The 27668-nt window shown below is 47.4% G+C and overlaps 1 protein-coding gene across 10 annotated transcripts in view; it reads left to right on the top strand.

The window, feature by feature from the left end:
- The window catches only part of NFATC2 (nuclear factor of activated T cells 2), a 147064-nt gene that overhangs the window by 69804 nt on the left and 49592 nt on the right, over positions 1-27668 (top strand). For all 10 annotated transcript variants that reach the window (XM_072944402.1, XM_072944403.1, XM_072944404.1 and 7 more), the window contains exons 4-6: positions 1960-2162; positions 3170-3342; positions 18133-18273. In XM_072944402.1, coding sequence (XP_072800503.1) covers positions 1960-2162; positions 3170-3342; positions 18133-18273 — 517 coding nt within the window. The remainder of the gene's footprint in view (positions 1-1959; positions 2163-3169; positions 3343-18132; positions 18274-27668) is intronic.

Genomic DNA, 27668 nt, shown 5'->3' with positions numbered 1-27668 from the left:
GGACAGCACCATCCTAGACCGTCTGTAATCACCCATTGCCCTGGAGCAGTTGCCTGGAGATCCTACTGAAATTTTCTAGACTCTGGAATGGTGGGATCTCAGTGAGTTGTCACTGTCATCCCACCCAACCCCTTTCCCTGCCAGTTTGCAGAGAAAAGAGCAGAGGCATAGAGGATTCCATGATTTGCCCAGCGTTTCTCAGCTGGGGAGTGGCAAAACAGGAACCCCACCTTCTGACTCTCAGCTCGACATTCTTCTTCTTCTTCTTTTTTTTTAAATAAATATTTTTCAAAACCAATGTTAAATTTCCCAAATTTCTAGGCAGTAATTCTTCCTGTAACTTTGTGAATAAAGTTAAAGTCCTCTTTGACAACCTTCTCAACTTTGATCTCCTCCTCTGTCCCTAGAAGTGATCATGGTGTGGTCAGTTTGGAGTGCATCCTTCCACACCTTTTCCTATTGCATTGACATGAGTGTCAATGAATGGATTAAAAAATTCAGTGTTTTTTAAAAAATAAGTTGTATTATGCAATCCATATTTTTCTACAAATTGCTTATCTCTTTCAACAGCCTTAGATCTTCCTGGCCAAGTTTATAGATGTCTTCTTCCCTGCTGTTGTTTAACTAATGCAGTCTTTCATAGCCTGGACATGTCAGATTATTCATAAGCCTAATCAGCGTAACTGACTGTTCACTCTTCTGTTTGTTTTAGTAAACATCTTTGTGCATGTCTCCTGCAGGCACAGTACTTCATCTAAGGTACATGCTGAGAAGTGGATTTACTGGGTCATAGGGAATATGTATTTTTAAGTTTAATGGCTACTACTCTAACACGCTTTAAAATAGTTGTGTCAGTTTATGTTCCCCTCAGCTGCGCGAGAGTAACTGTGTCCTCCGCCTCCAGAACACTGCATGTTATCGATACCTACATGAGTGTCCATCACATGGGTGAAAAATAATATCCCATGGTTGTTTAATTTGTATCTTCCTGTCTACAAGTGAAATTGAACATCTTTTCTGTGCTAATAGTCATTTGTTTTTCTGTGAATTGCCTGTTCAAATCTCTTGTCCACTTTTCTGTCGGAGAGTTTTATTAATTATTCAGCAAATACATGTACTAGGATGCCTGCCATAGGCACACGTTGTTCTAGGTGCTAGGGATTCTGTGGCAAGTTAAAGAAATAGACATTCCTGCCCCCAGTGAGGGGATGATCTAGTTGTAGGAGAAAACCCTAAGCAAAAGGAATTGAGAAAATATGTTTTATGGGATGAAATGAAGGAGAAGGGGCGAGGGAGAACCAGCAGGGGTGGGACTGGATTTTAAACAGGATGGACAGGAATCCTACCCTTTACTTATTCACTTGTAGGCATTCTTTATGTATTCTATGTACTAATCCTTTGCCTGTTAGATGTTGGATGTATTTTCTCCCAGTCTTTAATTTCCTTTCAATTTAGATGATGGTGCTTTTGCCTTGCTTTTTCTTTCTCTTTTTTTTTTGTTTAAATGACAAAATCTAACTTGTTAATTGGAATATAATCATGTAAAAAGCAAAAGTTCCTTCTTCTGATCTTTCCAGGCAACCATTATAGAGAGTTCTGGTTTACCTTTTCTGACTCTTTTCTATCCTCACTACCATCCCCCCAACTCCCTGACCACTAATTAAGCATGATTTCTGGCTGATTCTCCATAAATGCAGTTCTGATCTATCCCATTCTTTCTCATGGCTGCTTACCATTCCATTTTAGAGGAGTTCCCTGTAATTTATCCAAGCAGTCCGCTCTGGCTGGACACTGAGATTGCTTCTGGGTCTCCATTCCTCCAGATGACGCAGCAATCCTGTGCTCTCTCTGCCGCCCCTGAGCACCTCTGATCTTTTTTTGTCAGTTGGACTACAGCCACCACACCCTGCATGCGTGCTGATGGCGCCATCATAATTTGATTTTGTGTTCTGCCCCCAGCTCCATGGCTACATGGAAAACAAGCCCCTGGGGCTTCAGATCTTCATTGGGACGGCCGACGAGCGCATCCTTAAGCCCCACGCCTTCTACCAGGTGCACCGGATCACGGGGAAAACTGTCACCACCACCAGCTATGAGAAGATCGTGGGCAACACCAAAGTCCTGGAGATCCCCCTGGAGCCAAAAAACAACATGAGGGCCACGTAAGGGCTGCGGGTGCCGAGGGCGGTGGGTCTTCACCAGGAAGTGAGTGGGACCAAGTGGCAGGGGTGTGGGAGAGGGGGCTCTGGAGTTGACGGAAGCAGCTAAGATGGTGGATCCCAATCTGTGATGAACCCACAGAGAGTTCTATTTTTAAAGTTTCTATTTTAAAAGTTCTAGACCTAGATATTTTTCATGAGTATTGGCAGAAAGAATACTTATGCATCTTTGGATTGTGTTGTGCTTGGAATGAAGCTAAATTTACTTACATTTTAAACATTTATTTGACTTACAGAAAATTATTAAATAATGATGCAGACAGGTCTAAACTCACAAAACCAATATGCATATGCCTAAAATGTGGGAAACACTGCACCCACGTACTGGAGTCTAAAAAAACTTTTTATGAGAGAATCTCAAACATGAAAACGGCAAGAATTATACAAAGAACTCCTGTTACACCATTTGCGCCGATTTACCACCTGTTAACATTTTTCACACTCGCTTTATTACTCTCTTTCTCACCGTCTCTCCATTTTTCTCCTGAGTCATTTGAGAGTTAGTTACAGACATCACACCTTTTTACTTTTAAATACTTGAGCCTGTGTTTCCTAAGAATAAGCGCACTCTTCTGTGATCACAGTACATTGATCATACTGAAGGTATTTAATGTCAATACACTACTCTTACCATTGCATAGTCCAGAATCAATTTTCGCCAGTTGCGTCTTTGAGTTTCTCATATACGTTTGAGAGTAGAAAAGTTGGCGTGAAAAAAACCTCCCTAGAGAAATAATTTCCAGTGCGGAATTACGCTAATTATTTTGTAAGAGTTTTACCCCCATCTTGGTCTAAATTTCTGGCTGAAATATTAATCAGTGTATTGCAATCCCCGCCTCCACTGTGGCTGGCAGGTGGAATTATTTTGGTTCACTAAGGCGGTTTTGTGGGTGACCTTTCCTGCCCACTGAGATGGTCGGTGGTCAACGGAGTTCTCCACTTTCTGGCAGCATCGACTGTGCGGGGATTCTGAAGCTTAGGAATGCGGACATTGAGCTGCGGAAAGGCGAGACAGACATTGGGAGAAAGAACACGCGAGTGAGGCTGGTTTTCCGGGTGCACATTCCAGAGTCCAGCGGAAGGATTGTCTCCTTGCAGACAGCGTCTAACCCCATCGAATGCTGTAAGTTGGGTTCTGGGCAGGGTTGGTCTTTGGAAAGTGCACTGTGTGTGACCTTCCACCCCAGGCATTGTAGTCGACAAGAATGCGCAGGACCCACAGGGATGCAGTTGAAGTGCGTTCACTGTACTTAGTGTCCTCTTTCTCTTTTCCTCCTCTCTTCTTTCAGCAGAATAACAATAATACCACAGTGGCCGTCGCTTACTGAACTGTGACTCTGCTGGTCCCTGGGCTAACTGTCAGTGTGCAATGCTCATTAAATACTCACAGCCATCCTTGGCAATAGCTGATGTCCTGTTGCCCATTTTGCAGAAGAAGAGGGAGAGAGATGAGGGGTTAGGGAACTCCTTCCAGCAGGGCTGCGGTTTGAGCAGGAGCTTTGGCATGCAGGAGCCACCTGTCTCCATCACCCTCAGCCCATCCCTGGACACATGTTTTACTGAGAATCTGCTCAGTGTCTAGTGCTGTGCCAGGGGTCTGCAGATGAGCAAGATGTTTTCTCTGTCCTTAATGAGCTTATGATCTGGTAGACAAAAAAATAACCAAGGATGTTATTGATGTTCAGAATCCAGTACAGAAGGGCTAAGATCTGCCATCTGGAAAGGCTCTGAGCAGAGACCTGGCTCAGCTTTAATAGGCTTCGAAAGGAGAAGCTGCTTTGAGCTCATTCTTAGGTACTTTGGGCAAGTTTGTTGTTGTGGCAAAGCTTACTGTCTGCTCAGCTTTTGAGAGTTTAGAAGTCACTTTTAAAAGCATAAGAAGGAAGAAAGTAAGCTTTGTTCCAGAAACAAAAGCTGCTTATATTATTTTTAAAGTCTCTTTCTTCTAAGAATATTTTGTATGTTGCTACAGTCATGTTCTATATTCAGTTATGTTGCAGCGTTTTTTTTTTTTTCTTTTTGCTGGACATTTCACCATAATTATTGTCACAAAATTAGTTGCCTACAAAGGCCGAGGAGGTGATGTTAATGAGTGAAGGGGGCTGGGTGGGGGCAGTAGGGAGTGGTGGAGACTGGGGGTCACCGAAATGGGCTGCTGTTACTCAGATCCAGCCAGTGTTTCCATGTGGGAATGTAGACTTAGTGTGGCCAAATCTTCTGATTTTTTTTAAAAGATTAACCAATAATCTCCTGATTTTTTAAAAAGCAGCAACAAATTCAAGATACTCTTTGGGTCAGCGGAGATCTGCACATGGCTTGGATTAATCAGAGGTAGTCTTAATCAGACACTAATGAGGAAAGGAAACAGATGAATATTTTATATAGAAAGTATTGAGGGAGACTGGCCCTCAGCCAGCAGGGAGAGAGGGTGGACCCTGGTGGGGAGAGAAGCCAGAACTTGGTCTTGGTTGGTCTTGAGAAAAGGCGAAGGAGGCCTGTGATTTCTTCCCGGTTTGTGAGTCAAGATGTGGCTGGAGTTGAAAGTGGTGGTGACTTTGTGCTCCGCGGGAGGGAAAGGCCCAAGAGCAGACAACAAGGGAGAAGAAGTGTTTGAAAAACATCATCTCAGAAGCCTTGGAATTCCCCCGCCCTCCGCAGCAGACGCCACCCCTGACCCCCAGGTGCTCGTCGTGGCGGCTGCCCCACCTTGGTCTTGGTTTTGAACATCTCAGGATGTTTGGGGAAGGAAACTCGGGCTCTTCCTCTGTGATTTGGGGGATTTTGAAAAGCAAAGGTCTCCCCTTTCTGGTGAATGACTCACTCTCCAGGATGGGGCTGCGGTTTGCAGCAAGGTGGGGAGCAGCAGGCCTCAGCAGGGACCATACTCAGGAGCCCAGGCATCTCTTCATTTTGGGTCTTTGAAGTCAACTTTTCTCACGTCGAACTGAGATGTAAAGGATCATCACTGAGCTGCATGCACCCCCAGCGAGATCTTCAGGGAGGTATAAAGTTGTTTGAAGCTTGAACGTGGTGCGATTTTTTCTTTTTTGGCTGATTGAACTCTCATGCTTTGATAGATAAGGAAACTGAGACTTTTCTTGGCAAGGTGATTCACTCATTTTTACTTGGTAGGTAGCAGACCCAGAGTCTCCAACTTTCTAGCTCTGTGAAATACCTTCTTTTGGTTTCTGTAACACTGGCCTTCCTTGCAGTACCAAATGAGCTACCGATTGGCCACTTTCCCTCTTACAGGGGGAAGACAGGCTCTTCTGTCAGTTTTATCTCCTTTGTTCTGTTTTCCTGGATCAGTGCCTAGTAGTTCCATAAATATTTATGTGTGAATTGACTTACTGTTTGTATGATCCTTGGGGAGATATTCAATATTTGCTGACAAATGAGTCCCTAACATGTATTGACTGCGTACGTGTACCGTAAATATTTGTTGACTGATTGACTTCATGTATATACCCCTTGGGGAAGGCGTGTTGGTAAGGAAAACACTCAGTGGGCTGGTACTTATTTGCAAGGCTAACTTATTTACTTTGGAGGTAGATGCCTTTTGCATGATGTCTTAGGGATCAAAGGAGAGTTCTCAGAATCTAGTGGAAAAATCTTGACCAAACTACCGGAGGCCGCTCTTTGGAAAGTGGAGTTATTTGCTACGAATGCAGACTTACCGTCTTTACTTACAGGCCACTGTGCCAGAGGTCAGCTCTCAGCTTGCACGCTGGGGCGCCCCGTGGTTCTAGTCCTCTGTTTCTGCTAGATCTTCATTGTTGCCAAAGAGACACTTTGGGTTCCCTCCCTTATTCTCAGCAGAGACCATTTCGAACCTTCTCCAGTCCCCCCAGCTCCGGAGGCCGCCCCGCCCCCTTCCCACTCCTGGCAGATGACCGCGCCTCCCACTTAGAGAGCAAGGAAGAGGTCAGAGGGGATGACCCTTGTCTTGCCCAACAAAAAACCTACGCGTGGAGGCAGCTGCGGGCGGCCTTCCTTCGTCCGGCCCCTCTAAGTGGGCTGGTTCTCTCCCCGGGGACCCTCAGCGCGCTCAGCTTCCACGCTGCGTTCCCTGTGGTGGTGGAGCCCTGGCTTCCCTCTTGCACCAGTTTCCCAGGGCTGGGATAACCAGCTCCCGTCACTGGGAAACTTGTATCCACAGAAATTTAATCTCTCACAGACCCAGAGGCCCGAAATCAAGGTGTCAGCAGGGTCAGTTCCTTCTTGGAGGCTCTGTGAGAGAATTTGTTCCCATCCCCGATCCTGGCTTCCAGTGGTGGCCGTGGGTCACTCGCCATCCTTGACTTACAGAGGTACCACTCCAGTCCCTGCCCTGTCTTCACGTGGCCTTCTTCTGGGAGCCCTTTTTCTTTTTTATCTCATTGGGTGTAGGGCCCCCTCATCCGGGATGATTTCATCTCCATCTCTGTTTGCTTCATCGCGCGAGGTCACATGCTAAGGGTCTGGGTGGACGGGAGTCTAGGGGGTGGGAGGCTCTGGCACCTCCTCAGCCGCACTCCTGACTGCGCTCTCCTCTCTGCTCCTTCGTTCGCACTTGCGCTGGGCTCTTCCTCTGACTCCCAGGCTTTTACCAGTGCTGTCTGCATCCAGAACGTTGGTTCTCATGCTGAGCTGCGTGGTCGAATCCCCTGGGGCGTTACAAGAGAAAACTGATGCCTGAATCCTACTTCAGAAACTGATTTGGTTGGTCTGCGCTGAGGTCTGGGCCCGGAGACTCTCAGAGGTGTCCCGGGGACTCTGACCTGCGACCAAGTTAGAGACCCTCCCCCACCCAGCTACCCCTTAGTCACTCCTCCTTATCCAAGAAGCCTGTTGAGACGGCCCCTTGAGGAGGAATTTTGCCCTGAACCCCACAGGGTAAGGGATCCCCTCTCTGTGCTCTGACATCCCAAGTTACTTGTCACTCTTTCTCCGGTCAGGTTAGGGACCAGCGGGGGCCAACCAGGGCCTGGCTCATACCAACTGTCTCTAGAACGTTTGTAGAAAAAAAACTAAAAGCGTGAAAACAAGCATCCCCAGGCTGCCCAGTGGGAGGAAAAGGCAGTGATGAGGCAGAATGGACATGCCCACAGGTGCAGATGCTTGTCCCACGAGAATCTTCCATGGCTTTTCTCCCTGCATCGCGTTTTCAGAAAACCTCTAAAGCAGTTTCCCAGCAAGCCCCGCCCGCTCCGAGCACAGAGTGTGAATTCACTTTTGCAGGAATTGGGGGCGGGGGGAGGGTATGCGGTGTGGACTAGAAAACGGATTTTCTCATATGCTCTTTTCAGTCTTCCCCTTTTGGTGACATAAATATGTTTTACTGAGGTATAATTAAAATGCAGTAAACTGCCCAGACTGAAGTCCGCGATTTTGACAATTGTATGCACCCCTGTAACCACCACCCAAAGCGAGATCCAGGGCATTTTCCTTCACTCTGGAAAGTTTCCTTGTGCCCCGCCGTCAGTGCCTCCTCCCCAGCCCCACACACGGGCAACCGCTGCTCTGGTTTCTGCTCTAGACCTTGATGTAATGGAAAAATACAGCATCGACTCTCATGTCAGGTTTGCTTTACTCAGCACGATGGCTTTGGGATCCATCTCTGTTACTGCATGATTTGGTAGTTCATCCTTTTTTTAAAATTGCTGAACAGTATCCAGTTGTATATGAATGTAACAGTTGTTTATGTACCATTGATTGACATTTGGGTTGTTTCCGGGGTTTGGAGACCATGAATAAGGCTGCTATGGACCTCGTTCAAGGCCCTTTGTGGACAAATGCTTTCGCTTCTTTTGGGTGGATACCTGGGAATGGAATTGCTGGGTCATCGGGAAAAATGCACATTCCAGTTTCTGTGTTTTCCAAGTCATTTACACTCTGTAAAAGAGTGTGCGAGACTCCCTCTTGCTCTCCGTCCTCCCCACGATTTGGTTTCGTCAGTTTTTTAAATTGTAGCCATTCCAGCAAGTGTAAGATGGCACCTCCTTGTGCATAACCTGTAATTTGCATTTCCCTAAAGACTGACGATGCTGAATCCTGATTTGTGCACTTATTGGCTATTCACATGTCTTCTTGACGAGGTGTCTGTTCAAAGCTTTGGCCCGTTTTTTATTGGGTTCCTCATATTTTTATTGTCAATACGCAGTAGTTCTTTGCGCACCTGGTCTGAATCCTTTGTCAGATATATGTGTTATGAATATTTCTCCCCAGCCGGTGGCTTGCCTGTTTATTTTCTCAATGGTGTCTTATGATGAGCATCCATATTTTATTTTGAGGAAGTCAAATTTATCATTTTCTTTTCTTTGGGGATCATTGCCCTTTACATTCTCCCAAGAAATCTCCACTTATCTGAAGGTAGCAAAGATATTCTCATCTCTTTTCTTCTAGCAGTTTTTTGATTCTGGCTTTCAGGATTAGGGATTCAAACTATCTCAGGGTAATTTTTTTTTTTATTATTGAAGCACAGTTATAATGTGTCAGTTTCTGGTGTACAGCACAATGTCCCAGTCATGCATGATACATACATGTATCTGTTTTCATACTCTTTTTCATTAAAGGTTATTATATGATATTGAATATAGTTCCCTGTGCTATACAGAAGAAACTTGCTTTTTAAAAAAATCTATTTTTGTATATAGTGGCTAACATTTGCAAATCTCAAACTCCCAAATTTATCCCTTCCCACCCTCTTCCCCCTGGTAACCATAAGATTGTTTCCTATGTCTGCAAGTCTGTTTCTGTTTTGTAGATGAGTTCATTAGTGTCCTCTTTTTTTCTTTTTTTTTAGATTCCACATTGAGTGATATCATATGGCATTTTTCCTTCTCTTTCTCTCAGGGTGATTTCTGTGTGTACTGTGAAGGAGGGTCCAGGCCCATTGTTTTCCATATGGAAATTCAGTGGTTTCACATGCCTTTTTCTGAAAACAGGCGCTTAGGAAACCTAAGACTGTGGTCCCTCCTCCCCCATCACTTTGTTCCTCCGCTTTGCTCTCCTGAGTCCGGTGTGGGAGATGGGTGGTCACCCAGCAGGACTTTGTGGAGATTCTGAGAACGAGGGAGACCAGACGGACATATTGATTGTGCTTTGCTTCAGAAATCAGAGCTGCTGTCTTGTCCGTCTGCTCCTGCCAGAGGCCAAAATGACCCACACAATTGTCGTGGGCTTCTTAACATTCATTCCTTCAATTAAATATCTATTTGGAGTGCATTATATAGTGCTGGGAACTGGGGATTCAGCAGTGAGCAAAACAAAGTCCTGGCCATCATGGAGGTCATGTTCTGGTGGGAAAAACCCACAGCCAACAAGCAAACAAAGACATCATTTCAAACAGAGCTAAGTGTCATGATGAAAATAATAAGGACCATGTATTGGCGACTTGGGGGTCAGGGAGCAGCAACCTTAGTGGTGCTGGGAAGACCAGTCTGAAGAGATGGCATGTTAACCTGGATCTGAGTGATGGGGGGAGCATAGCCCAGTTGGTGGGTACAGCAAGTGCAAAGGCCCCGAGGCAGGGATACACTTGGCATCTTCAGGGAACAGAAAGGCAGCCTGGGAGGCTGTATGGAGCGACAGGGCAGGGAGAGGGGTAGGAGGTGAGGCTGAGAGGAGGCTGGACACTTTGGATTTTATTTTAGGTGAAACAGGAAGCTTTGAGTTCTAAGTAAGGGACTGGCATGATTTGATCTACATTTTAAAACTCATGTAGCACAGTGCCTGGCACACACACAGTAGATGCTAATAAATACTTGAGGACCAGATGAAGGAAGAAAGGAGATGAGAGGGTCCGACAGGGAAGAGGTCAAGGAAGAGGAACAGTTACCAGTCACCCGCTGGGTGTCGAGCACTTTCTCTGTTGCTGCTGGATCATTGTAAGAATACCATGAACTTAGTGTCTGTCCCCATTTTATAGACGGGAAAACTGAAGCACAGAGAGGTTAAACGAACTGCCTACTAAGGGGCCATCTAGTAAGGGGCCAGGGCGGCTGTGATAGCCACATCTTGCTGGATCCCAGGACACCAGGGTTGAACTGCATCACAAGTGACAGTTTCATTTGGGCCAGAACCACAAAGGGTGACATCACCTCATCTAAACTGGAAAGAGACCAGCTCAGTGACCCTCAGAGGGCCCTGGATGCCCTCCCACCACCCTACAGTAGATTGTTTCCCTCGAGATCCTGTGGCACTAAATCTTGGGTGAAATGGGGGCACTGGGCAGAGGGCAGGTAAGCCAGGCCTTTGTCAGCCCCTGTTCTCCAAGGTGGCTTTTAAGCAGTGACCAAGGGACCACATTTCAGAAATGTCAGAAACCAACATGACAGGAAGAAGCAGGTTAAGGTGAGGGTTAGAAGTGAGGGCCTGGGTTCACATCCGGTTTCAGCTGCTTACTAGCTGTTAGGTCCTAGAGAAGTTGCTTAGCACTCTGTGCCTCAGTTTTCTCATCTGTAAAATGGGGGTGGTACCTGTCTCATCCCAGTAGCATAACCTCAGTGCCTCTCTTGTGGTATGTCTCATGCTTTCCTTCTTGCCACCCTCCCCGTAGCTCTGCAAAGCAGACGTTATGTCCTTCTGACTGCTGCTCTGTGCTGCCGAGAGTCCACAGCCCAGGCAGCAGTGGTAGGTGTGGGAGTTAAACAGGCATGAGTTGTTTCAGGTGAGCTGGGAGCAGGCTATGGACCCTGCTGCTAAGAAGGAGCCTAGACAGTTATCTGGCTGGTGTTGTGGGCTGGCTGGGAGGTGGTTCCAGGAAAGCTAGGCTTTGGGGGGAGCCCAGGATTGGAGTGGCTTCTCTGCTGATTGATATGGTTACCTGACCATGCGATTAGATACAGCCTTTTACTGAGCGAGTTTCACAGGGGTGGGGAAGGCAAAATTCCCTTTTATTGAAGAGCTGCCGTGTGCCCCCAGCTCTTACATGTGTTAACTCATTAACAGCCTCATTGTAGCCTCAGAAAACGCATCTTAAAGACTCAGTTCGTTCATTCAGAAATAGTTCTTGGGCACTGACATGTGCCGGTGAGCGTTGGAGGCACGGAATGCCGCCCTCAGAGCTTATATCTAGCGGGTTGGGGTTCAGAAGGGCTGAATGATTTGCTGGTCACATAGCGGGCAAGGGAAGGGGCAGAGCTAGGGATTAAAACCTGTGTCCTTTTCTCTGTCCAGGCCTCCTGGGTCCCCCAGTGACCAGAGAGCTCGTTAGTCAAATGGAGATTCAGGGAGCCCCCAGGAAGGGTCTTGGTTACTGGAGATACGTGGGCATCTTCTGGGGGCTGCCTGTTAGAACACTGGAGTGGGACCATAATTACCTGTTCAGGAGAGAAAACACTAGCTCCTCCCACGGACCCGGGTCTGCGTGAACTGGCCGAGCCTCCCGGGCTTGTAGGGCCGGCCTTATAGGTCTGCTTTGTGCAGCACGAGACTGGGGCTCTGTGAGGTCTGGAGGTCAGACCCCTGCCTGTGCAAACCCTGTGCCCCACTCCCCGTGCTGCGACTGCCGACTGGTCCCTCACAGAGGTGAACCCCACACTCAGGGAGAGTTGGGTTCCTCTGTCCCACCCTCCCACTTCCCAGCGAAGACCCAGGAGTGGCCGTGGTGCAGGCTGAGGGGACCCAAGGGGCCAGTCTGCTGGCCCTGCTCACGGCCCCTCCCAGGCAAGGCCTGAGTCAGCACCGTGTTCTGGGCCAAGCCAGGCTCAGCCGGGCCAGGCTCACAGCCAGGGACGGGGGCCTGATGTACAGACAAGCAGGGTTTACAGCAGCAGGAGTGCTGTGGCCAGGGGTGGGCAGTGCTTAAGCCAGAATGAGACTATGGGAGGGCCCCTCCTTGCCTGGGCTGGCTGGCAGCTCTCCCACTGGGTCCTTCTTCGGTTTACTGAAAAGAGATTCCTCTGAATAGGGGAATCCCACAGTCTGGGTTCAAGCTGTCTGTCTGTCCACCTTATGTAACTGTGAGCTCTCTGGCACATGCCTTCTCCTCTGGGACATTCAGCACCCTCAACTCCAAAATGGGAATAATTCCTCCTTTGTGGTCTCATGAAGTTTAGCAAGAAAAATAAACATAACCAACGTTCACGGAGCCTGGACGACGTGCCCCAGCGTTAGCTCATTCCGCCTGCACACAGCCTGCCGATGTTGGTAGTATGCCTATTCCCATTTTGTAGATGAGAAAATAGAGGCACAGAGAGATTACATGACTTGCCCAAGGTCCCAAAGCTAGGATGTCACTGAACTGGGCTTTGAACCTGGGCAGTCACATGGCAGCATCCTTACTTCGACCCACGACGCTAAATTGCCTCATCATGTGTGTGCTTTATGATATAAACAAAACAAAACTGTATGTATGGAGGGCCTGGAATCCAGGGCGCTCTCTGTGGCAGCTGTAATTATTTGCTCTTGTTAGCAGAACCCACCCACTCATCACAGCCGAATTTCCCTGACCGGCCTCGCCTGCCTCTCTCCTCAAGTTCTTGGGTCGATCGTAATTCTTGGCCCAGCACCCCTGTGACGGGCGAATTGCAGACAGTCGGCAGTAATGTCCCATTTCCAGGCTGGCCTGAGGACCCCCGCGCTGGTGTGAATTTCCCTCACTGAGCCTTGGCCACCACGGCTCTGCGTGCCATCAGCCACTGTTGCGAGTGAAAGTAAACACCCCAACTGGTTAAACCAACAGTGCCCTGTTGCTTCAGAGCTCATAAAACACAGGAGCCCCAAGACACATTATGACGTGCCAGAATCCGGGGGCAGGCGGGAGGGCCACCTCGATACCCTGGAGCTGGAGCAGAGGGTCTAGACTCTGCCCATAGGTGAGCCCTGGGCCCTCGGGTTGGCAGTCAGATGGCGGTCCCCGGTTTGGTTAGATCACTGCAGGGTTTGGGATTTCGAGGGTCTGGGGTCTCATGGTTGAAAAGCTGAGTGGGGACTGCTGGGTGTGGTGGCGCGCGCGGCCCAGGAGGCCGGGTGGGCTTGTGGAGAGACCGCCCGTAGGTCCTGGACGGTGCCACCCCCGTAAGCAGCCATAGGTGTTGGAGGTTGCATCAGAGAGAGAGGGGGAAGTGGAGCGCAGGAGGGTAATTTTGGTTGCTGTTTGCCCGTCTTCAGTTCCTCTTTCAGAGGCTAACTGGATTTGTTTGCTTTGCCTCTGGGCTCTCCCAGGATGCCAGGCCTCCCCGGAGGGGGTCCCCTTGTCCTCAGGTGGCCTCTTAAGTGTGGGGCTTGGCCCTCAAACAGAACGTGTGTAACAAGTCACCTGGAAAGATTGTTAAAATGCAAATGTCCAGCCTCCTCCAGTTGCTTTTGGGGGTGTGGCCTGTCTGACCGCATTTTTATTAAGCACCTCTCCCAACCTGGTGATTCGACTGCAGGTGACCTGGGAGCCTCACTTTGAAAAATACTGGGAATCGGGCCCAGAAAACCCGGGTTCTGGTTCCGGATCCATCCAGAACAACAGTGATAAGAGCAGTAATGTGTGTGAACATGAGGACAGGGTCTGCACATATTTGGTGAAATTTCTAAGACAACGGTTGGCCAGTGCCCACGACAGGGCAGCTGCTCAAAAAGCTACAGTTCTTAGTGTTTGTAGCCTTCCCAGCTGATACTCATTGAGCCAAACAGGGTTTTTGTGAATTCTCCCACTTAACCCTCACAACCGCTTGTGAGATGGGCCTGTTAGCAGAGCTGTTTCTCAGATGGGAAAGCTGAGGTGTAGAGCTGGGAAGGCCTGTACAAGGCTCACCTCGTAGGGGACGTGAGCTGTAACCGAGGACTGTGCGCCACGGCAGCCTCCCCCGGGGCCGGAGCTGCCCCTCGATGAAGCTGGTTTCTGAGCACCTGCTGTTCTGTCTGTACAATGGCACTGATAGGGTCTTCCTTGCTTATCCAGTGGGGTTGTCATTTAAGGGTTTAAAAAGATAACAAATGAGAAGTCGTTTTGAAAACGGCTGAGCAGGAAGGAAAGAGCATCATTTTGAAAGTTAACAATAGTGAAGACTAGTTTCTTGAGTGGTGACCGTGTGCTAGGCACTAGCTAAGTCTCTTTGTCTTAGATTTATTTTTTTAAATTGTGGTAAGATTTACCATTTTAACCGTTTTAAAGCGTACTGTTCAGCGGCATTAAGTGCATCCACAGATTGTGTAATCACAACCACTGCCGAGCTCTAGAATTTTTTCACCACCCCCAGAAGGAGCCTGTTGGCAGTCACTCCGCAGACCCCAGCAACCATCAGTCTGCTTTCCATTTCTATGGATTTGCCTGCTCTGAACATGTCACATTAATGAGATCACACAATATTTGTCCTTTTCTGTCTGGCTGCTTTGACTTGGCATGTTTTCAAGATTCATCCATGGTGTTGTATGTATCAGTACCTTTTAACATTTTATGGCTGAATAATACTTCTGCATAGATATACCACATTTTGTTTATGCTTTTATCCATTGATGGACATTTGGGTTCTTGACATTAGATATTTTACCACACATTTACTGGCCATGTGCACGTGTTTACATGCAGCCTCTCTTGTACTGCTTGCCCATGAGGGCAAGTAATGTTAGGATTTTACAGAGGAGGCATCTGTGACTCAGAGAGGTGAAGTGACTTGCCCTGGGTCACACAGCAGAGAGCTGGCAGGGGCAGGGCTGGAAACCATGGCTTTCTGACCCCAGGGTCCAAGCAACAGCAAACCAAGAATTCTGTGTCTCCCAGGGCCCCACGTATCCCCATGGTGGTGCCTCAGAGCCAATATGTGGCCCATTGGAATTACTAAGGATTGTTTGGAAATTTAAAAAACTATGCTGAAGTCCACCCTTCAGACCATTGAAGTCAGAATCTCTAAAATAGTGATTCTCAACCAGGGGTGATTTTGGCCACCTCCTCCCCAGAGGCACCCAGGTCTGTCTAGAGACAATTTGGGTTGTCAAGTGGGGAGGTGCTACTGGCATCCAGCGGATGGAGGCCAGGGATGCTGCTAAACATCCTGCAGGCACAGGACGGCCCACAACAGGGACTTATCCAGCCCAAATGTCAGTAGTGCCCGGCTTGAGAAACACGCTCCAGAATTAGGGCCTGGGTGTCATTATTTTTTTCAATTCCCCAGCTGATTTTAATGCTTAGTCAGAGCACAGAAGTGTGTCTCCAACTTGATGGCTCATAGGAATCACCTGGTATCCTTGTTAAGCTGCGGATGGGTTCAGTAGATCCGGGGCGGGGCCGAGGGTCTGCATCTTTAATAGTCCGCTCCCCCCGCCGCCCTCCCCACCCCTGTGAAGCTGATGTTCCCAGTCCACACTCGGCGTTGCAAGACTGGAGCACAGATAAAAGTTTACAGGGAGCTGGACCAGACTCTTGTTCTCTCTCTTTAAACTTTCATTAGAAAAGATTTCTTTCAGGTAAGGAGAAGGGGTGGGGAATGCAGATTTGGCAAAGGGAGACTCAGTCGGTTGCTTGAAACTGTGAGGCTTTGAAGGGAGAAGCAAGGAGGTTGCTTCAGAGAATAGCCAAGTGGTGTTCACAGCAATGCACAGTGATTCACAGAGCAGCCGTCCGGCCCAGCCTCCCGCCCAGCGCTGAGAGCTCACGGCCACGTCCAGTCCTGGGCTGGCTGGCTGGGAGCCCTTGGCCAGCTTGTCCGGGAGCGATGACTCAGGCTTTCCACCTGCAAAATGTGGGGGGGATGACCCTTGCTGCTTCCCCACCCGTCCCTGGGACCAAAAGCCCCCATTGGCCCCCCAGACTCATTAAAGGCAGGTCTGAAAAGCGGGGACCTGCTCTTCCAGGCGGTACGGCTGCTGTTTTCATTGCTAATAAATCTCCATTTGTGGCAGCTCCATTAGGAAGTCATACAAAACTCCTCTACTGAAAGAAAGGATTAATAATCCAGCCCATGTGGGAGAAATTAGCGGCTTCTGCTGAGAGCCTTCCTTCATATGTACTCTTAACCGGCAGCTCCTTAGAACCACACTGGCTGCCTGGGCCCTGGGATCAGAGAGCCTGGGCTGAGCCCGGGCTGGGGAGGTCCCGGCAGGGGGGTCCTTGCCAGTCATTGGGCTGCATTTTCAGCGTGAAGTGTCTGGGAGCGTCTGGTCCACAGCAGACTCCTTACGTGTTACCCAGTGCATGGCTGCCCAGTGCATGGTACAGGGACAGGTTCAAGGTGGGTCTGGGGCAGATGGAAGAGGGTGCGGGACCTGGAGGCCCAGGCCAGCCAGGAGGGCAGGGTTAGGTTTGGGCCTCAGGCCTCACGCGGCTGCGTCCCCGGCTCCCGGATGGGGAGGTCCGCAGGCCCCTGGCACGGAAAGGGCTGGCCCTCTGCCCAGTTCTCGGGCTCCGGGAGGAACGCCAGGAGCTCAGGCTGACTCACCCAGGGGGAGGGCCGGCCACTTCGGCCCACGCTGCCAAGGCGAGGCTAGGGAGATAGTCCCTTGTGCTGGCTGGGACCCATTTCTCACCCTGCCCAGGGAAGGCATCTGAGAGGGTCTTCATTCTTTCCTGCAGCCTGCCTTCCAGAAGAATCGGCTGGCTGGAGGGGCTAAGAGATGGGGCTGTGGAGCTGGACAAACCAGCTCTTAAGGGTTCAGATCTAAGTGTCACCACATATCCTTGACCTGATCTTTCCTAGGCTTTCGTTTTCTCCCCAGAGGTGAATAATTTTAGTACTTCTTTCCTTAGAAGGTTGCTGTGAGCATTCAAGTATATCATTGTGGTTAAACACTCAGCCTGCTGCATCCCTCACTGTAGATACAAGTGAGGATGTGGATATGTGCAGAAATTGAGATATGTTGTGTGTGTCAGGATATACTGAGATACATCCATCTCAGTGCCTATATCCATCCAATCATCCATCATTGCTTCCTTCCATCCATCATTCCTTCCTTCCCTCCATCCATCCATCCATCTCAGGCATCTCTGCTAGGTCCTCGGCGCTGTCCCCGGCCCTGGGCTGACAGCGTGCACAGAGCAACGCTCCTCCCTCCTGGGTTCTCATTCTCATGGGGAAGAGATGAAAAGACAGATGAACCAATCAAGCTCTGTGTAGCGTTTCTGAAAGTGGAAAGTTCATTGGAGATGAACTAGGTAGGATAGAGCAGGAAGAAGGGAAAAGAGAGGGAGAGACAGGCAGACAGATGGACGGGGGCGGGCACTGCTGTTATAACTGTGAGGAGGAGGTTGGAAGAAGAAGGGGAGGGAAGCCTCTCTGAGGAGGTGACATCTGAGTAGAGACCTGCCAGACGTAAGGAAGGCAGCCGTGCAGGTCATCAGGGAAGAGCCTTCCAGAGACAGGGATTTGAAAGTGCAGACTTTCAAAGGGAGGAGCATGCTGCGTGTGTTTGAGAATGTTCTGGAGGGACGACTGCAGCACAGTGAGCAAGGAGGAGTTCTAGGAAATGTGGCGGGGAGGGGATGGGGGCAGTTGGATGTCTTGAAGACCATGTTCAGGATTGCAAATGAATTCCAAAGCAAAAATGTCTAAACCTTCAGGAATTGGGTCCGAAAGTGTATGTGCATGAGCCCTTCACTTGCTGGCTGATGTCGTGTGCAGAGGAGCGTGCAGCCAGCAAAGGAACTCTCTTAGGGAAGAGTTGACTTGCCTGTCCTCTTATTAAAAAAAAAAAAAAAAAAAAGTAAAGAAAACATCAAATTTGTATTCTCCTTTGTCCCTCTAAGGAGAACAGGTACCTGTCCCTCGGTCATGAAAATGAATCGTGTTGTTCGGAGAAAATTAGCCCAAATAACGTAGGGCCCCTGGACAAGAGCAGAACATTTGCAGAGTCACCGGTTGTCTGGGGTGAGGACTCCACGTTTGCAGGGACAACAAGTGACAGAGGTGGGCGGAGGGCGTCATGTCCCGTTGCCGTGAAATCAGAAAGCCTCTTCCACGTGGGCGTCTGCCATCATGGCAGTGACCTCTTTTTCTCTTGCCCTCAGCCCAGCGCTCTGCCCACGAGCTGCCCATGGTGGAAAGACAAGACATCGACAGCTGCCTGGTGTACGGGGGCCAGCAGATGATCCTCACGGGACAGAACTTCACGGCCGAGTCCAAAGTCGTGTTTACGGAGAAGACCACAGGTCAGGGGGCCTTTTGAGCACCATACAAAAGCGACCGTCTTTTTCTTCCCAACAGCACCGATTTGGGAGGGAGATCCCATTGTGTGGGGTTTTCTCTCCTGCCCTCCTTTCCCACCGTGAGAGGTCTTCAGTGATTTTGATACCGACGTGGTTCACTGTGGCGTGGACGTGCTGGAGTGCATTTTAACTGATCCGGGTTGTTTTGTTGGATAATAAGGTTTTTCACATCCCCAACTCTTTTTTTAAAATTATTTTTTCACATAAGGAGACACATTTTTTTCTTTCTCTCTCTTTTTTTTTTCTATTATCAAGAAGGGAGGGCTAACAGCATGGCGGTTAATCATGCATGCTCTGGCCCTGAATATCCTGGGTTCAAATCCTGACTTTGCTACTTGTTTGCTCTGTGATCTTAGACAAGTTACCTGACCTTTCTGTGCCTCCATTTCTTTATGTGTAGAATGATAATAACAAGTTATTAACCAGTAAGGTGGTCACAAAGGTTAAATGAGTTCATACATGTCAGATAATTATAATAGCAACAGGTATATTATAAGTCAATTAGCATCGACTACTTACATTCTTATTATAAGCAGTGCTGCAGTTAATCTTATTATACTTCTAGGATTAACTAATGAATCTTCTTATGCATAAATCTCCACCTGTATCCTTTTTGTTTATTTAGGGTTCATTCCTAGAGTAGAATTTTGGATAGTCATTTTGAGAGCTTTGAATACATATTGCTTCCAGAATTCAAACTACCTTCCAGAGGTATACAGATTACTGTATCAGTAATGGTTTCACTCCATCCCAGAGTGCCATTTAAAAAAAATTAAATATTTGCTGAATTGGTACTTTTTTGAATTTGCATTCCTTTGCTGTGAGAGAGTTAATGTTTTTGTTTACTGACACGTGTATTCTTGCTTATATGGACTGTCTGTTCATGTGTTTACCAACGAGGACACGGTAAAAAGACAGTGATCTGAAGGAGGGGCAATAGCAGGTTATACAATTTATTTGCTAGTTGTGAATGCTAGACCTAACATTTTTCCCTCCATGGACATCATTTCAATAGGTTAATTCAAAGGGGTGTTGAGGTTTGTCTGTTTGTTTATTGCCCTTACAATGATCCACAGAATATGCCAGGCAGGTGTCTGCTTGCGGGGACTGTGTACTGTTGGAGGGCACCTCCTCTGGGGGCCGCCGTTCACACTGGATGCATCATTGTGTGTGACCAGGATGACTTCTGACGGGAGAAGGCAGAGTGTCTTGGGGAGGGAGTGCTTCTTCCCGTTCACACAGCCTCCTCTTGCGATGGGCCAGCCCTGGGACCGGGGCGTGAGAACTGCTTCCTCACACTTTGAAAGCATGCTTGAAGGCAGATAATTTTAAAGAGGTTTGATGAAGGCATTGCAAAACAAAAACAAAACAGCAAAAAAAGACATTAGGTAGGGCTGTGGCAGTGAGGCTGGAGTCGGATGGATGGGTTTGAGAGTTGTTTGGAAGGCATGTGGTCATCACTGCGGGTCTGAGGGGCTATGGTGGTGGAGTGAGTGAAGAGGAACGCAGACATGTGAATGGAGGCGTCGCGCTCCGTTCAGTGGTCGTCCAGCACTTTATTTCACTATTATTTATTGGGCATTAGGCTGCGTCCAACCTTGTGCTATTTATTGTAGTAACTCAGTGATGAACGTCCTCTACACTCCTTTGATCAGCTAGGTCAGGACTCATGCTCTCCAGCCAGTCTGCTTGTGTTCACAGCCCCGTTCTACTACTTTCTAGCTGTGTGACCTTGAGCAAGTTACTTCACCTCTCTGGGCAACAGTTTCCTCATCTGTATAATAAGGACAATGACAGTCCTACCTCATAGGGAGGTCATGAGATTGAGTTCATAAATATTTGCTACAGTTGTCCCTCAGTATCTACAAGGGATGGTTCCAGGTCCTCCTGTGGATACAAAAATCCAGGAATGCTCAAGTCTTTTATAAAAATGGTGTAGTATTTCCTTAGAACCTAGGCACATGCTTGCATATACTTTAAATCACTGTAGATTACTTAGAAGACCTAGTCAATGTCAGTGCTATGTAAATAGTTGTCGGTGAGTGACAAATTCAAGTTTTGCTTTTTGAAACTTTCTGGATTTTTTTGATTATTTGTGGTTGGTTGAATCTGTGGATGTGAAAGCTGCGGATACTGAGGGCAAACTATATATAGTAAGTGCTCAATATGTTAACACTGTTATTTTTATTTCTTAGGGTTAAGGCCTTCATGTGATGTAGTGGGTTCAAAAGTCATCCACATTTTTAAGCATCTTGGTTCGTTTTGGGGAAGGCTTAATTTTCAGGCAGTGAAACAGCGTGAAGTACTCTCTATGGCAAGAATTTACTAGGCTCTCGTGAGACAGAGAGCAAAGCGATGTGGCTTGAGTGGAGGCTGGTTAACACCAGGAAACGTTTTGACGAGCAGGCAGAGCCCAGAACGGACAGGTCTCCTAATGCCAGATAGAGACATGGCTTTGGTTTAGTCTGCACATGAGTAAGGTAATAGGGAGTTATGGTGGGTTCTTGAGCAGGAGAGTGGCATGACATGTAAATGACCAGGTAAACATTAGCCTTCCCAGCTTTGATGGATCTCCAGTACCAGGAAATCATCCTGCTGGCCTTCTCCTGACTCAATACAATAAGTGCATGGCTTCTAAGCACCCTATCAGCAGAGGGGAAATGCTAATAATATACAGACATCTTGGTATCCGTGTCCGGATTGGCAGTCTCCTTGGGAGGCTGTTGGAACTGTGCAGAGATGGCTTGGAGGCCATGTCCTACCAAGTTCCCTGTGGAGATGAGTCAGACTACTTCCAGCTGTCTCGGGAGCTCTTGTGAAGCTACTCAAGGGCCTCAAATAAATATTTGCTGAATGGATGGATGGATGGATGGGGGGTGGCATTTACTCTCTAGCTTTCCTTCTCTTTGTTTCAGAAGAAATTTCAGTTTACCTCTTGAAGGGAGGAAAACCCAGAGTCTGTTTCGACTTTGAAAAGTTGCACATTAATTAGAGGAATTAGAACAGTTTCCTCTGACTGAGCGCTGTCTGTGGGCGGCCCTTTGCCTGCCGCTGTCTGACTGTTGTCTCATCTCCCCGGACACCGGTGGGAGGCGGACGGTTCAGCTTGGAGGAGTCAGAGGACTCACCTGCAGATAATGTCCAGCCTCGTCTTGTTCAACTTCCTTGGACCTCAGTTTCCAGTAATTGAGTTAGTAACAGTCTTTCCCTCCCGGAATTAGCAGCATAAACCAGCAGTGGGCACTCAGCACATAGGGAGTGCTCATCGAATGTTCATTATTATTTTCATGGTCTCGCCAGCATTCTTGTTTCTCAGACCATAGACATTGTTTATGGGACACCCGCTGCCCCAGGCGCGAGCCTGGCTGGGCCGGCTCTGGGAGGCGGTAAGCTGTAGTGATTACGTGCACCGGCTCTGAGCTCAGACAGCTTAGGTTTGAAGCCATGATCTGTATTTAGTAGCTTTGTCATCCTGGGGAAGCCACTTCGTCTCTCTGAGCCAAGATTTCCTCCTTTATAAAACCGAGATGATTTACTTCTCTTGAGCGATAAGAAGATTAAATGAGATGGTACAGATTAGGCCCTTTGCATAGAGCTTGGTACATTGTAGATGCTCATTAAATGTTAAGATTTTATCATTATTATTATCATTATATTTAGGCTGTGGAAGACACACATGGGTAGGATTTTATCTCATGGAATCATGAGATATTGAAAAATAATTATAATAATAATAATAAACTATGTGCGAAGCCTTGTTCTCAGCACTTTATTTGTGTTAACCAGTCTGCTTCGTCATGACAGCCCCACAGCTAGCTACTATTCTCCCAATGTTCCTGATGAGAATCTGAGCACAGAGAGGTTAAATAACTTAGTGAAGACCACACAGCCAGTAAATAGCAAAGCCGGGCTGGACCCCAGGCAGCCTAGTTCTGGAGTCTGTACTCTTGATCATTAGCCGGGTCACTCTGAAAAAGGTTAGGACCAGGTTAATTTGCCTGGAGACCCTTCAGCTGCTCTGAGCCACTGCCTTGAACCATTCCGTGGCGAGACTGACTCTCAAATCCTGCAGTGGGTCGCAGAGGGCAGCAGGGACCATTTAGGACCGTTCCATGTCGATCTTAAAAGAATCCTGCATGAGTGTGGTTCCTGGATCGATGCCAGCAAATAAACTGGGGTACCTGGGGTGCCCCTGAGCCTCCAGAAAAGTGGTGGGATCCCTGGTGGGACATCTGGCTTTTGGGTGGCTCTGACAGATTGGGGACTTGCCTTGTATTTGCAGGGAGCTGGTCCTGCTCTTCTGACCCCAAGAACTCGCCTCCCAGCCCAGGACCGCCTTCTGCAGGGGGAATCCCTGTTGCTCAACTTCTTTTTTCCAAAACGCATCCTCGTTCCCATCTCTATGGACAGTTTGGCCAGCAAGGCTGCTGCGGGGTGGGGTGGAGTGGAACAGTTGAAGTTTTCCAAGGAAGGGGAACCCCAGCTGGTTCTCACATTAAGGAAAGGTGACAGCCTCCTGGGCTAATCTTAGCCCCCATGTTGGGTCATCGGCACCACCAGCTCCAAAGTTCTTTTTATAGCCGTCGACTGAAATGGAATTGGCAGTTTCCACTCCAGCAGGATGACAAATTGGAGAACGGTGGAAAAACAGTAGGAGAGGGGTAGCATGGTGTTTCTTAAGTTAGAAAAGCTTGGTGTTTTGGAAAACAGCTCCTTATTTATAGCAGCAGTAATAATAATGATTTTTATATTATTTTTATTACTATTTTTAAGTATTTGCATGACTTCCAAGAGCCCGCATGATCTGTCCCTTGCCCATCTCTCTGATTTCGGCTTTTTTGACTTGCCACCCCCAACCCCTCCCCTTTGGCTGTAGATACACCTGCCTTCATTCTGTCCTCAAACACCCCACGTTCCTTCCCATCTCAGGACCTTTGCTTTTGCTGTTTCCCTGTGTCCTGCATCCTCCTGTCCCTACAAGTCTTGGCTCAGAGGTGACTTTATTTCTTTCTTTTCTTTTTCTGAGCTTTTTTTTTTTTAAGGTTAAGTATAGTTGGTTTACAATGTTGTGTTAATTTCTGGTGTACATCATAGTGATTCAGCTATATGTATGTATATATATATATATATTCCTTTTTCATCTTCTTTTTCAGTATATGCCATTACAAGGTATTAAATGTAGTTCTCTGTGCTATACAGTAGGACTTTGTTGTTTATCTATTTTATATATAGTAATTAGTATCTATAAATCCTGAACTCTCAATTTATCCCTCCCAATCCCTTCCCCCCAGTAACCATAAATTTGTTTTCTATGTCTGAGAGTCTGTCTCTGTTTTGTAAACAAGTTCATTTGTGTCCGTTTTTTCTCCCCCAGATTTCACATGTATGTGATATGGTATTTTTCTTTCTCTTTCTGGTCCATACATGTTGCTGCAAATGGCATTATTTTTTATGGCTGGGTAATATTCCATTGTGTGTGTGTGTATGTGTATATATACACATACACATACACACACACACACCACAACTTCTTTATCCAGTCATCTGTCAATGGACATTTAGGTTGCTTCCATGTCTTGGCTATTGTAAATAGTGCTGCTGTGGACATTGGGGTGCATGTATGTATCTTTTTGAGTTAGAGTTTCTTTGGGATATATGCCCAGGAGTGGGATTCCTGGATCATAGGGAAATCTATTTTCAGTTTTTTTAAGGAATCTCCATAACATTTTCCATAATGGCTGCACCAAACTACATTCCTACCAGCAGTGTAGGAGGGTCCCCTTTTCTCCACAGCCTCTCCAGCATTTGTCATTTGTGGACTTTTGGATGATGGCCATTCTGACTGGCGTGAGGTGATACCTCATTGTAGTTTTGATTTGCATTTCTCTGATAATTAGCGATATTGAGGCTTTTTTCATGAGCCTATTGGCCATTTGTATGTCTTCACTGGACAACTGCTTGTTTAGGTCTTCTGCCCATTTTTGGATTGGGTTGTCTGTTGTTTTGTTATTGAGTTGTATGAGCCAGAGGTAACTTTCTTAATGAGCCCCTTTCTGATCATCTGCTCTGAAGTTGTTCAGCCTCCCCCACAACCCTGTCACCTTCTAGCCCATTGCCCTGCTGTTTCCCCAGTGGCATTTATCGCTGCTGGAATTGTCTTGCCTGTTTGTTTATTATCTCGTCTCCCACTGTGAGAGCTCCTTGAGGGTGGGGGCTTGGTGTTGGCTGCTGTAACTGCAGTGTCTAGAACAGCCCCTGGCACATAGTGCTTATACATATTGTTGAATGAATGTGTGATCGCCATCAGTAGTCACATTGGCCCCAGGAAACAGGCAGTATTCCCCCCATTTTACAGATGAGGTAACTGAGGCTCCCAGAGGCCAGCCCACAGCTGGTGACAGAGCTGGAATCCCAAACAACATTTATCATTAACCCCCAAGTAATTTCTCCCATCCAAAAGAACAAAGAGGAACCAAACAGAACGATGAGGATCTTTCCTATTTACCATTTTCAGTAATTGCTGAAAAGCCTCTGTATATTCTCTGAAATTTAAAAAATGTGTAACCTTACAGGCAAAGTTCACACAGGGAAGTCCAGGCTGTTCCTGACTTCAGCTGGTTACCCTGGCCCCTGGCCACTGGGGCCTCAGGTGGAGTCGGGGGTCCCAGCAAAACATTGCAAAACAGGAAAAAATCTAAGGACACAAAAATAAAAGTGATGTGGCAGCGGAAATGGGGTTGCCATGGCTTTGAGCGACTCGCCGCGCCTGGGTGGGATCCAATGTTTTGGAAGGTTCCTCCACATGACACAGGGTTTTGGAATTTTTCAGCTGGTAAATCTTTCTTAATTCAGGCCCCCGGCCCCAGCCAAGTAGCTCCCTGGCTCTCTGTGTCCCGCGGGGGTGTAGGTTGGAAACTTGCCTGCATCGGATTACTCAGCTTTGAAACTCAAATTGTTTGAAGAGAACTTGTGTTTTGTTTTGTTGGACGATTTTCTTGGAACAGTCCGATGACAGAGGCGCCTATCACCTGTTGAGAGGGCAAATTGATTTTTTAGAAGGGAGGCGTGGGTGGTGGAATTCCCTCTTTCCCACTGAGTCATCATATCCTAATATGAGTCAGTTTATGACTTGGAGGTTCCCAAAGGTTGTATTTTGAGCCTTGTTTAATAAATATAAATGCATATGCTTAAAATAAAAATTTCTTGCTAAATTAAGTCTTTTTCCGTGGATGAGTACCCTGGAAACATTGGAACTGTCTTAGAGATGACACCTCCTCTTCCCACCTGTTTTTCTCCGTGGGTTTGGCTTCAACCAGCCTGGTGTTTTCCGAAACAATAGACCTGGTCTGGGAGTCTCTCTGCCTTGGACTTCACTCTGGGAAAGGTCAGGCTCCAAGCCGGGCTTGGGCATGACTCAGGCTCTGTAGACCTTTGCCCCCGGTGACTCAGTCCACAGTGTCATGGGCCCCCTGGGCTGCAGCCCACCCCTTACACACAGCTGGCCGGGCTGTGAGGCTTTCCTCCTGAGACAGAGGCCAGATCGCTGCTTGGAAGCCCCACTGGAGATAGAAAAAGTGGTCTTTTTTCAGAGGGCTGAATATTTGCCTGAGCTTCAGTCCTCTTGCGTGTGAGAATGGACTCTGGAGTGGAATCCTGTAGTTCGCTGAGTTCAGATGCCTTAAAAAGAGGACACAGGGACATGAGTTTTCTAATTAGCTTGGGTCCTAGAGTTTCCACCATCAGAAACTGTTCTTAGTGCCAACAGACCTCCTGTAATTTGCAACTAGCAAGCTAGAATATCCAACCCCGTCAAGAAAATCTTATTTTTTATTAATGAACAATCTGACACTCTTTTGTGTTTTTTCCCTATATTTTTTGGTTTACTGCTTTCGTTTCTTTGTTTTTTTTAGAGTAAAATTGTATAAATTTAAAATGTTTTCAGGCTGTATTTTTCTTTTTTGAATTGAAATATAGTCCGTTTACAATGTTGTGTCAATTTCTGGTGTACAGCATAATGCTTCAGTCATACAGGAACATACATATATTCATTTTCATAATCTTTTTCACCATAAGTTACTACAAGATACTGAATATAGTTCCCTGTGCTATACAGTATAAACTTGTTGTTTTATCTATTTTATATGTAGTAGTATCTGCAAATCTTGAACTCCCAGTTTATCCCTTCCCACCTGCTTCCCCCCCCGTAACCGTTAAGTTTGTGTTCCATGTCTGTGATTCTGTTTCTGTTTTGTAAATAAGTTTGTTTGTTCTTTTTTTTAGATTCCACATATAAGTGATATCATATGGTATTTTTCTTTCTTTTTCTGGCTTACTTCATTTAGAATGACATTCTCCAGGTTCATCCATGTTGCTGCAAATGGCATTATTTTATTATTTTTTATGGCTGAGTAGTATTCCATTGTATAAGTATACCACAGCTTCTTTATCCAATCATCTGTTGATGGCCATTTAGGTTGTTTCATGTCTTAGCTATTGTAAATAGTGAGCAGGCTAGATTTTAGATCATCCAGGAGACTTGGCTTAAAGCCTAGATAGGCCTCATTTGTGTTTTGGGACTCAGTTTGCCCATCTCTAAAATGGGGTTGGTGGTATTTTAGTGATTAAAGGAGATCAAGGATCTGATAGTAGGTGCCCAGAAGATGTCAGCTGACCTTGCACACACCCCCAGGAGCTTAGTTTACTTAACGTGGAGTGGGGAGGGCAGGCCAGCCTTGGTTTCTTCTCTGGGAGGAGAATCCTTCCTGGTGCGGGCGAATCTCCCCCTCCTCTCACCTGGGGCCATCAGACTCCTGCTGTCACATGTGATGCAGCCAGAGGGAACTTGACTAACGTCCCGTCCCTGCCCCTATCTCACAGATGGGGAAGCTGACTTGAGTGAGGTTGGCAGACTTCCTTGAGGTGACAGAGCATGTCAGAGGAAGGCTGGGTCCAAAACCTCATTTCCTGGTTCCCAGAGTGGCTGGCTGTGTAAGTGTTGGGGGACATCTATTGCTGAGAAGAGGTGCCCCTGGGGTGGGATGAAAGATGAGCTGAAGTCTGGCCTCTGTGAAAGATGAGCTGAAGTCTGGCCTCTGTGTAAGATGACCTGTCTCTTCTAGCCTCACTCCGCTCTCTCATCCCCAAGGACTTCCGTAGTTGCTCCCCACATATTTATTAAATACCTACTGTGTGCTGTGCCTGGCACTGGGGAGGCATGACAGATGAGGTCCCTGCTGGCAGGGGTGGACAGTCTCAAGTCTCAAACCTGTTTACAGGTGGCCACTTTGAGACGCGGAGAGTGCTGTGAAGACGGGGAAACCAGTCATAGGAGCAAGAGC

This window comes from Vicugna pacos, chromosome 19 (assembly GCF_048564905.1).
Source record: "Vicugna pacos chromosome 19, VicPac4, whole genome shotgun sequence".
Classification (NCBI taxonomy): domain Eukaryota; kingdom Metazoa; phylum Chordata; class Mammalia; order Artiodactyla; family Camelidae; genus Vicugna; species Vicugna pacos.
Note: the sequence above shows the minus strand (reverse complement) of the source record. Positions and strands in the feature narration are given on the sequence as shown.